Source organism: Pelodiscus sinensis, chromosome 9 (genome assembly GCF_052426305.1).
Source record: "Pelodiscus sinensis isolate ZL-2025 chromosome 9, ASM5242630v1, whole genome shotgun sequence".
Taxonomy (NCBI): domain Eukaryota; kingdom Metazoa; phylum Chordata; order Testudines; family Trionychidae; genus Pelodiscus; species Pelodiscus sinensis.
The window spans coordinates 48,541,395-48,553,870 of record NC_143060.1 but is presented as its reverse complement, the minus strand read 5'-3'; the positions used below and the strand labels follow the sequence as shown (position 1 = coordinate 48,553,870).

Genomic DNA, 12,476 nt, shown 5'->3' with positions numbered 1-12,476 from the left:
TTTTGTCCTTACACACTAGTGGATGACTCTCTTGACTGGTGATAGATGTTTGATCGTTGTGCTGCCACCATCAGTAAATTATTCTTGAACTATTTTATTTTCTTTCTCTCTTTCCCTCACTTCTAGAGTACCTGCCAGGCCGGTTTGGACATGAGGACTACTCGGGATATGCTGCTTTTTCTGTTGACAGTAGTCAGAAGGAAAACATAACTATATCAATGTTTGTCCGAACACGGAAGTCTTCTGGCTTGTTACTAGCTTTGAGGAACCGTACATCTCTGTATATAAGGATCTGGTTGGAAGATGGGAAACTAATCATGTTAGCCTCCAATGCCACCAAATTATTAGGCACACGGACTGTGAGTGATGGAATTTTTTACTTAATATCATTAAAAATGGAGAAAAATAAAGTTGAATTGTTCCTATCATCTCAACAGCTAGGCTACATTTCTACGCCGATACTAACAGTCCAAAATAGGGATATTATCTATGTTGGAGGACTCCCAGACAAACAAGAAACTGATATAAATGGTGGGTATTTTAAAGGCTGTATCCAAGATGTAAGACTGAATAATCAACATCTGGAATTCTTTCCCATCACAACATCATTGTATTCTGTCATCAATCGAACACTGATCAACGTGACCCAGGGCTGTACTGGTGACAATTTTTGCAAGGTAAGGATCTCATTTCTCAGAGCATGGGTCCATGTTTAGAGCTAGTATTTCTCTTTTGACCCATTAAAATTCCATGCAATATGTAACAGTCATGATGACATCGTAATTAAACATATAAACATGCTGGTAAGAGCAGATATTGCTGAAATTCCTGGGCATCATCAGCAAAATATAAGGGGGTGACGAAAGAGTGAGGTGAAGATAACCATTTACTATACCTGCTATCCATGCATGGAACCCTTAAGACATTACAACTTTCAATCGAAAGTAAACACAATACTATATTCCGCCAAGCAATCCTGCCTTCCCTTGTGTGGGAGGCCTCTACACTTACTAACACTACGATTGTCTCTGTTTTTTCCATTTAGTCCAACCCTTGTCACAATGGTGGCATTTGCTACTCTATCTGGGATGACTTCACTTGCACATGTCCTCCAAACACAGCAGGGAAAGCGTGCGAAGAAGTTAAGTGGTGTGAGCTCAGCCCTTGTCCTCAGGAAGCACAATGCCAGCTGGTACACCAAGGATTTGAATGTAGGTACATTTCTATCATTCCTATCACCTTTGGGGAACTGAAACCACCTCATCTAATGTTGGTTTTCATGAATTTTTCAATTAAATCAAGCATTCCAGCCCTCAGACAACCTTGCTACACTGTGTGTGTTAATGAAATAAAACAAAATAAATAATAAAATCCTGATCACTGCTACTAAAAGTAATATGAATGGACTAATGGGATAGTAAAATTCATATTTCAGCCATCATCTGCACCTGATCACAAATTAAGATCCATTTAATCTTGGGCCTCTTTAAAAAAGTAGAACAGCCTCCCATTTTGAAAGCAATGGAATGAGGATTCAGATGATATTGCCTGCAGGGGCTTTACTCTTCAGTTAATCAATGCATCTACTTGGCATGTTTATAAAATAGCCCACTTTGTTCTGTCAGAGAACCACTGCAGAGAGATAAGAGGATTAATTCTAAGATGTTTTCCCTCCTCTGGAAAGATATGCCGGATGACATACTCCTGCACTCAGCTTTATTCCATTTTCTTAAAGCGAAGCATTTTAAGCATCTAACACCAGCAATGCATTTGAAAGATAATCATTGTCAACTGGCATCTTACTAAAGAGCACAGGAGTTCCAAAAAGGCTGTTTGTTTAAAAATTAATGACCAGTACTTATGATAGGAACACTAATCAGTGTGTAGGATATCGCTCATTTCCCCTCCTGCGAAAGAGAGTGGAATTTAAAAAGCACACTGAGATTTGGTTGCCATGTGCTCCAAAAGGGATCTTTTTTTATCCTTCCAAAATTGTCCCCATGCTACAGTTAAGCAGGATTAATGTATACAAAGTGTAATGGAAGCAGTGAGAATAGCTGACTCCTAGAAACAGAAGAGTTGGTCAGCAAAAGGTTTCTAGAACAGAGGAAATTGAGCAACCTGCAGATAGCTCAATATGATGCAGGTTGTTGTTGAGACAGGAAAAAGTTAGTGAGAGTGAGTGTTAAAATTAGGCATGTAAAATATATACACAAATTTTTACCATGTAACCGATAAAAATTCTAATGGTTACAGGGTAACTAGGCTCAGTTGCCAGCTGTTAGCTCATGGTCCTGCAGGGTGTCTGGCCCACACGGGGTTGCTCAGACCAGGCTGGGTAGGGGCCCACTGCACAGCACTGCAAGCCAGGAGCATTCCAATTTGGCGTCCTCCACCAGAAGCATGGTGCAAAGGGCCCTGTTAGGTTGGAGCAGCCTCCCATGTGTGCTGGGCCGTAGGGTGGGGCTGCTCGGGCCAGGCTGGGTGCCTAGAGTCACTCCCGATTTGCACAGCCATGAAATCAGAATCAGGGTCCCAGTCTCCAAGAACTTGCAGCCTTAGAGACAGTGAGAGTTTAAACATGTAGGCTACCCCTGAGGTTTATAACATTTACAACTATAGCCTCAGCTGACGTACATAAGCGTAGTTATTGGCATCTGTCTCTTAAAAAAAATAAAATAAAAGAGGCCAGGAGGTGTAATACTGACTAGACATTGCAAGTTTCCTGGAAAGAGGTGGAAAGATTTAAATTACAAGAGGCACGGTGAAAGAGGCAATTGTTGACCGCGTATCAGTCGGAAACGGGCCTGCTTTCTCAACGGATATTCTTCTCTTTGCACAGGTATTGCCAATGCAGTATTCAGTGGCAGAAGCAGTGCGATATTTTACAGAACCAATGGGAAGATAAGGAGAGACCTCACCAGTATTGTATTTGGCTTTCGCACTAGGGATGCTGATGTGATACTGCTGTATGCTGAGAAGGAGCCAGAGTTTGTTACCATTAGCATTCAGAACACCAAGCTAGTGTTTCAGTTGCAAAGTGGCAACAGCTTTTATGTGCTGACCTTAGCTAGTTCACAGCCCGTGAATGATGGGAAATGGCACCAAGTGATTCTCTCTATGACAGAACCCTTCTCCCAGTCATCTAGATGGCAAATTGATATAGATGATAAAAAAGACACTGCAACTAGTACAGTTGCCACAGGAAGCCTCAATTTCCTAAGAGAAGAAATAGACATTTATGTGGCCGACAAAGCGTTTGATAATCTGGATGGCCTAAGGGGATGCATGAGCACTATAGAAATCAGCGGCATTTATCTCTCGTACTTTGAAAATTATGATGGCCACGCTAAGAAACCTCAAGAAGAGCAATTCCTCAAAATATCTGCAAATTCTGTTATGACTGGCTGTTTGCAATTGGATGCCTGCAGCTCAGATCCCTGTATGCATGATGGGATATGTGAAGACTTATATAGTTACTATCGTTGTGCATGTCTCAAGGGATGGACTGGCACGCATTGTGAAACCAACATTGATGAATGCTTTTCAAATCCCTGCATTCATGGAAACTGCTCAGACAAAACTGCAGCCTATGAGTGCCTCTGTGACCCTGGATACACTGGGGTAAACTGTGAAGAGAATATAGACAACTGCCGTGGACACCTGTGTGCAAATGGGGCAACTTGTGTAGATGGAGTTAACACTTATTCCTGCCTGTGTGCTGGTAACTTCACAGGGAAATTTTGCAGGTATAAATAAGAAAGCTTCCAAAGATAAAGAAACTCCTGCCATCAGAGCTCACCTCTCAGATGTTTTCCAACTTGCTTGAATGAAATAGAGAAAACATCAACCCCTTCATCAATCCTAGATTAAGACTTAGGTCATTCTCACACAACACGTCCTACAGCTGTAGCTGAGCCACTGTAGCACCATAGTGTAGACACTTCCTACAGCGAAGAAAGGAATTTATCTGTCATTGTATGTATTCCACCTCCCCTAATGGTGTCAGCTCTATCAACAGAAGCATTCTGCTGTTAACCTAACCAAATCTGCACCATGATTATGTAGGCATTGCAATGACACTCAGAGGAGTGTTTATTTTTCACATCTCTGAGCACCATAGTTATGTCAACCTAAATTTAAACATAAACCAGGATTTAGGCTTTCCCTATAGAATTATTATCCCAGTTGGAATGTGCACTTGAATTCTGATGGAACTCCAGTACAATGTGTACATAGAGTTCTATTTGGGTAAATCCAAACAACAAGGACTTTGCAGTTGTCTTTGGGTAAAATTTTCAGAAGCATCCAATTGACTTAGGAACTTAAGTCCCAAAGTCAATGGAACTTAGGCTCCTAATTCACAGACACTCTGAAAAATTTCTTCTTCCTTATTTGTTGAAAAGGCTCTTTTAGTGTCTGTGGAAGCCATTTATGGGGCCAAAATAATAGGAAATCGTTTCCTCCCAGAACTTCCACCACCCTGAATTGAAATGTAATGAGGAGACCAAAGATAAATATATCAGCCCCATACATGGCTCCTTGAGATGACAGAAACTGATTGCAATGGGAATTTTGCCCAAGTAAGGACTTTCAGGATTAGTTCAATAATCTTGAAGACAAAGAAAATACTGGATGCCCGTTTGTTCTTAATTGGTACAGAGACTGGACCATAAGGAATTATAGTCCACTGACTTCAATGGAGTTACATTGATTTACACCGGCTGGGGGATCTGGCCTTCTAATTTCATTTAAAACTCAGACAAATTTGAAAGCAATATATTTTGAGCCATTAGCAAACTTTCATTTCACATTTGATATATTATATGATTTACCTAGATTCTTTCAGATAAATTATCTGCCAAACTATATTGCTATCAAATGGCTACAAGACACTTACCTAAATGAAGGGTTTGGCCCATTTCTTGCCTCATAGCAAATTATTTAATCAGTATTACTGCAGTTTGGGAAAGCAAGTGGAATTCATGTAAAAGTATGTTTTTGAGGTTCATTGCTGCTTGGTATCGCACTTTGCTACGGCTTTCCTTCTTTTGCAGACATCCTAGTTAGTACCCAAATTTCTCTTTGTTCTTCATTTGATTTATTATCCAGACAACAGCAAAGGTAATAAGTATGCCAGAAAGTAATTTCATAGATACATGCAGGTCTAGAGTGTTTCTCCCTGCAAGAAAACTGTGCAGATTTGAGTTTAGAAGATGTCTGTCTATATGCATTGCATCCTTCTGCAGCTTCACAGCTGTATGCTAATTTACAGTCATATGTAGAATCTGGTGTTGGTCATCTTCCTTTCCAAGTGCAAACTAATGGTTCTTATCAGCCTCTTATAACTATTTAATATAGTTATTAATATAACTATTTAGTTACTAATAGTTACTATTTAGTTACTAACAGTTGATATAACTATTTAGTGTTTAAGGTGCTACTAGACTATTAGGTATTTTTTTAAGTTTTTCCTGTTAGGGTGTGTCTAGGCTGCATGGCTCCATTGATGGAGCCATGTAAAGTAGTTTACCAGACATAGTCAATGAAGCGGGGATTTAAATAATTCCCGCTTCATTAAAATAAAAATGGCCGCTGCGCTCTGCCGACAATCAGCTGATCCGGCACAGCGCAGCAGTCTAGACGCAGATAAGTTGACAAGGGAAGCCTTTGTTGACTGCTCCTGTAAACCTTGTTTCACGAGGCATAAGGGAGCGGTCGACAAAGGCTTCCCTTGTTGACCGATCCACGTCTAGACTGCCGCGCTGTGCCAGATCAGCTGACTGTCGGCACAGCACGGTGGCCATTTTTATTTTAATGAAGCGGGAATTATTTAAATCCCCGCTTCATTGTCTATATCCGGTAAACTACTTTACATGGATCTGTTGACGGAGCCAAGTAGTCTAGACATACCCTCACAGACTAACTCAGTTACCCTTCTGAAGCTTATCTACTCACTGTCTCTTTTTCTTCCTCCCCTCCATTTTTTCCCCTTCTCCCCTCCATCCCTTCTTCCCTTATTTATTCTTGGATCTGGACTTCCAACACTCCTGTCATCTGAAGAAGTGGGTTTTGCCCACGAAAGCTCATATTACCATCTACGTGTTTTGTTAGTCTTTAAAGTGCCACTAGACTATTTGTTGTTTTTTCAGTTTTTCTTGTTACAGACTAATGTGGCTACCCCTCTGAAGCTATTGAATAGTACCTTCACCCAGGAGGCAGTAAAGCTGATTGGCACATTTATGGAGGAAAGTTTAGCTTACTGTGAGCCCAATGCGGTTAGAAAATGACCTTTATTAAAACAATTAATCAGTAAAACAGAAATCCTGAAAACATACATCTGAATCAGACTAGCATTTTAAAATGGAGTTAAATGACTGAATGGGGGAAAATTAGATTTTACCTGAAAAAGAGAGATAATAATTGCTGCTGTTGCCTCTTATTTATCTAGGCGCACTAAGCTACCTTTTGCCGTCTGTGGGAATGAGAAGAGAAATCTCACTTGTTACAACTATGGCAACTGTACTGAGCTCAAAGGCGAGTTGAGATGCCTGTGCCTGTCAGGTTTTAGTGGAGAACGGTAAGACTCTTCAGAACTTTCTGTGCACTTTCCCTTGGCAGGTTATTGTGGGAGCACTGCATGAGTTCCAGAATGACCCCTTTATAGACATCCAGAATTAGCTAATGAGACCTGCTGCTGACTTCCTGAAGCAATAACAGAGCCCTGTCTACTCAAAATGAACAATTAAAGCTGGGCAACATTTTTCTGCTTCAAGTTATAGGCAAAAAAAAAAAAAAGCAATTTCTGGTCAACTGAACTTTTTTGTGAATTCAGATCAAATTTGGCAAATAGTTTGGGTGCAGATATTTTTTAAAGACACCTGGAAAAGTCTAAACAGTTTGATATTTTTAAAAAGAATCATCCCCATTTTTCATTTTGAAACATTTCATTGTGAAATTTGCCTAAATTTTATGTTTTACAAAGTATTAAAGAACTCAAAAAAAGGAACAACATGTTTTGGGTTGAACAAAACAGTTTGAACCAAAACAATTTTTTTTCAATTTTTTTGGTTTAGCTAGTGAACCAATAATCAGTTATTTGCCTAACTTCATCCCCTCTTTGAGAAATTTTTAGGGTATAACAGCAAGGCAATTTGACTTCTACAAAAATGAGTATCAATGTGTTAAGTTCATCCATTGTGTAATTCCAATTACAGTAAAACCTGTGTTATCTGGCACGCTTTGGGATTAGGGCATTCCGGTTATCTAAAAATTCCAGTTATCTGAGGGTTCCATCAATGTAGGAAAAAACAATGGACAATAATAGTAAAACCCAAGTTTTTAATATTGGTAGTTTTGTCGTGTGAGACAGTTGGTATCACATTTCTATTTTGAGTTGAAGATGATTAGTACTTCTTAAATAAAAAATTGTTAAGCCAATCATAGTAAACCAAGCCAGGCCTGTATGCCTGAAGATGTGACAGTATTGTGGCTAGGGCTATGTTAGTTAACAAAGATTTCTGGTTAACAGAGTGCCGGATAACAAAGGCTTCACTGTACTTCAGTCAGGGATGAATTTGGCCCAAGATGCTTTTTTCTTAAATAACATTGGACTGGTCACATCTCCCGCTGCATACAAATATTTCTGGTTCCATGCCTGTACAAATATAACAAAATAGAACAAGATAGGGATTTTATCTCTCTAGATATAGCCTTGTAAACACACACAAATGGATACCCTGCCTTCTAATAGACATACACAGACACAAATAGAAATACATAAAACTAGCAGTTAGATGTCATTTAAAATTAAATGGAAATACATGAGATGTACTCTCACAGGGGAAGTGTTATGCACAAACCACCCACTCATATTGTATCTTGCTAATTTAATACCAAATTCTAAAAATGTTATAGAAACAAAATTGGTTAATTTATTTTTATATATATAGGGCAGCTCTTAGTACTAGGACCCATCAAATTAACTCATGACTAACTTTGTATTGTGTGGTGTACACCTCCTCACCCCATACTTACTGCCTCTTACCAATTCTCTATATTTCCTGGACTCTCAGTCAAGAGAGGGGGACCATTGCTCTAGATGCTGTACAAACAGAGAAAGACATGGTCCCAACCCCTATCGGTTATCCCAAGTTTTGTACAGAAGCTTTCAGCTGACAGCAAGCAAAGAAATATGGTACAAAGAAGGTAGGAAATATAAGACAAATGATTCTGCTCTCGCTCAGTGCAAAGAAAATTAAATCAGTGGCATACAGTGTCCAAAAGCCCAACGGGCCCACAATATGTAGCCTTAGCACAGTCCAAAAAAAAAAAAAAAAAAAAAATCCTTTCAAGGAAAGGTTTTTTTCCCCCTCTCATTAACTTTTTAACACCCACTGACTTTGTGGAATCACTGTAGTAAGTCATAAATGATAGATTAAATGAAAAATTCTGGCCCACCCAGTACATAGCACAGTTGGCAATTGCTGCTGAGCTGTAACATTTAAGTCAGGCATCTAGAAGGGCCTCCTGCGAACCCCAGAAGATTTGGTGGGGGGGGGGGGAACTATAGTTTTTTTGGTGTGTATTTTTCTTGGAGAGTCAGGGTAAGAGGAAAGTGCTTTTTTCCTTCTGCCCCCAGGCATCTTGCTAAACAAAGCTTTGAAAATGAGAGTCCTTCCTTAAATCTATACCCACTGCCTGGCAATAACCTCTATTTCATGGTTTCCGAGATCCTACTCCTGAGTGGTGAGCTGGCACTAAGTATGCAGCACAGTAACATATCCCTGCAATGAGACATTCTGTTCTTTATTCTCTTTTTTAAATCCTACATTGCCACAATATTTACTTTTTTTCCCTCCAGGTTCCCAAAACATTGTAACGTAAACTAGCAGTGTCTTTCTCTTGAAAACCTTCAGTAAATTCAATCAGACAGAACTCTCACAAGATTTATTTTACCAGAACAAATTCAAAATATTTCACATAATGGGATAAAACCCACCATGTCCTGATTCATTGGACTGATATTACAGATATTTTCCTTCAAAAGTGTAAGCAATCCCTGAGAAAGGGTTTGATCCACAACCTGTGGAAATCAGTGGGTGCTTTTCCACACAATGCAATAGATTTTGGGTGAGGACTTAAAGAATGATATTGACAGTTGCTGGAGATGGACAAGTTACTCCTCAGTAGAGTTAATTAAACTGTTCTTTGCAAAGAAACTATTCACTAAATTTAGACTGGGATTTTCAGCTCAATGAAAGAACTAATGTTTTCACATACGAATATAAGAACGGCCGTACTGGGTCAGACCAAAGGTCCATCTAGCCCAGTAGCCTGTCTTCCAACAGTGGCCAATGCCAGGTGCCCCAGAGGGAGTGAACAGAACAGGTAATCAACAAGTTATCCCTCTCCTGTCATCCATTTCTAGCCCCTGACAAACAGAGGCTAGGGACACCATTCCTACCCATCCCGGCTAATAAGTATTGATGGACCTAACCTCCATGAATTTATCCAGTTCTTTTTTGAAACTTGTTAAAGTCCTGGTCTTCATAACATCCTCTGGCAAGGAATTCCACAGGTTGACTGTGCTCTGCATGAAGAAAAGCTTTGGTTTGTTTTTAACCTGCTACCTGTTAATTTCATTTGGTGAGCCCTAGTTCTTATGTTATGGGAACTATTAAATAACTTTTCCTTGTTCACTTTCTCCATACCAGTCATGATTCTATAGACCTCTGTCATATCTCCCCTTGGTCTCCTCTTTTCTAAGCTGAAAAGTCCCAGTCTTTTTAATTTCTCTTCATATGACACTCGTTCTAAACTCCTAATCATTCCCAGGGCTTCCAGTTGTCCTGGCACAAACAAACCCTGACCTTGTTTGAAATTAGGAGAAGAGGAAGCTGCATACCAAATTTGTTGTCCCTACCTCTTGCCATTTAGTAGGAGTCTTTGAACAAACAGACTGGCGCAGTCTGCACTCTAAAATATAGATATAGTGCCAGACAGATGCACTCTAAAATATAGATATAGATTTTTAAAACTATTAAAAATACTTAACTAAACCTTTAAAATCGGATACAATGCTACATTTGATATATTATATTTCCTGGTATTATTGGTCTTTAAAAGGCACATGACTGGCCTGGGTCAGCTGACTTGGACAAATAGCGCTCAGGCTGCAGAGTTAAAAATTGCTATGTAGACACAAGCTTGGCTAGAAACCAAATTCTGGGACTCTCCCACCTTCGTAGGGTTTTTCATTCCTGTGTAAACATAGCGTAAGTCACAAATGCCTAACTCACATGTCTGAGGGTATGTCTACACTGCATTCCTCCTTTGAGAGAGGAATGCAAATGCAGCTGAGTGAAATTGCAAATGAAGCGCGGATTTGAATTTCCCATGCTTCATTTGCATAATCGCGTCCGGGCGCTTTTTTGAAATACCCTATTTCGAAAGAAAAAATGCAATCTATATGGGGTTATTTCAAAAAGTCCTCTTCTTTTGAAATAACCCTTAAACATCATTTTTTAAGGAGTAAGGGTTATTTCAAAAGAAGGGTTTTTTAAAAAATAACCCCATCTAGACTGTGTTTTTTCTTTCCAAATAGGGTATTTCGAAAAAAAACATCCGGACATAATTATGCAAATGAAGCATGGGAAATTTAAATCCACGCTTCATTTGCAATTTTGCTCAGCTGCATTTGCATTCCTTTCTCGAAGGAGGAATGCAGTGTAGACATACCCTGAGTGCCAATGTAAGCATCAAAGTTCCCATTTTCGTATCTATAGTAGAAAACAACATTAAAGATTTAAAGATGTAAGCAATAAAGATTTAAGTGTTGTTGCTAAGATCGCTAATTCTGTTATTTCCAGGACAATGACTGACTGGACACCTTGTCTGTTTAAATCTAATTGCCATCACAGCTGCTTAGTGCTTTTGGTCTTTCACTGTAGGTGTGAAATGGACATTGATGAGTGCAACTCTGATCCATGCATGAATGGAGGCCTCTGCCAAAACCTACTTAACAAATACCAGTGCATCTGTGATGTAAACTATGCTGGTGACCGCTGTGAGATAGATGTAAGCGACCTCTCCTTTTTTGTCTCTTTATTATTGTGGCAGAATCTCTTTCAGCTTCTCTCCTATCTTATTCTGCGAATGGATGATGATCCAGCAGTTGAGTGGGGTGAACAGGAAAATTATTAGTAGCTGAACACTGTTAGTTGTTTAAAGCCATTGAAACAAAATGGAAGATGCCTTGACTGAATAGTTTAGGACTCAGAAAAGCAATAAGAACCACATTTTTAAAACCATTTCTAATGTTTTGAACATATTTAAATATTTTATTGTATATAATTAATTCTAAGTGCAGAAGCTAAATTTCTAGGTAGCATCACATTTCATTATATGATTCTGTGTTAAAATGAGAGAGATATAGAACTTTCCATAACAAACATTCAGATCTTGATTCTCACCTAGATATGATTCATTTTCACTCTTTTTTTGTTCATTTGCTTAATTTTGGAACACTTGAGAGTAGATAGTGAATATCAATTTGAAGATACTGCTTTTTTTCCCCATTTCTATTGATGGATTGTAGGGTGCAGGATATCCCAATGTCTTACAGTGTAATGCATAGATGAATCCCTTCGAATGAAATCCACACACCACTGATGTCAATAGCAAAGAACCCATTTACTTCAATAAGTCCCTTAAAATCCAAATATATCACACACCATATTATTCACTGCTGTTAAATTAGTAGTTTGGTTCAGTGTCTGTGAATCAGAGTTGTGATAACAGTGGATAGTGTGACACTATTTTGGATTAGCTACTGGCAATCAATGGCAGAAGTCTTTGACTTCACTGGTAGTAGGATTAGCACTACTATTTGTACTTTCCATTTGAATAAAGTTGACTTGATTGGAAAAATGCAACTATTCTATGAATCCACATGGAATGGTTTTTAAACATTCACTGAAACATGTATGTGTTCATTTTAGCCAAAGGTTCAATGAGGAAATCCTATTTCAAACATTGTTAGTTGCAATATTGCTACCACATAAAGTTGATCTATTTTATCATTGAACTAAGAGTGTCAATACTGTAACACATAATTCCAGAGTAATATGCTTATTTTTCACTTCAGGAATCAATCACCTACGTCACTGGTGGGTTGTGCATTGTTATCTTTGATGAATGAAGACTAAGTCCGTGATATTGCTCCCCATTATAGAGCAGGCCCGACTCAGCAAAGGGCTTAGACATGTACTTGGGTTTGAGCGCAAAGGCAAGTTGAACTCAGTAGGATATAGTCACTTGCTTAAATTTAGTCATCTGCTTAAGTGCCAGGTTGAACCTGGGACAATATGTTGCTACTGAACTTGGTTCTTTCTGGATAGCGTTTCTACAAGACAAGTACACTAATGAACTGTGCAACAGTTTACTGAGGATTATTCTACTCATGTTATATTAAC

General features: G+C 39.0%; 1 protein-coding gene across 1 annotated transcript in view; it reads left to right on the top strand.

The window, feature by feature from the left end:
• CRB1 (crumbs cell polarity complex component 1) overlaps positions 1-12,476 on the top strand; it is a 171,833-nt gene that overhangs the window by 120,119 nt on the left and 39,238 nt on the right. The window contains exons 7-11 of the mRNA XM_075936696.2: positions 127-677; positions 1,046-1,211; positions 2,843-3,749; positions 6,452-6,580; positions 10,953-11,079. Coding sequence (XP_075792811.2) covers positions 127-677; positions 1,046-1,211; positions 2,843-3,749; positions 6,452-6,580; positions 10,953-11,079 — 1,880 coding nt within the window. The remainder of the gene's footprint in view (positions 1-126; positions 678-1,045; positions 1,212-2,842; positions 3,750-6,451; positions 6,581-10,952; positions 11,080-12,476) is intronic.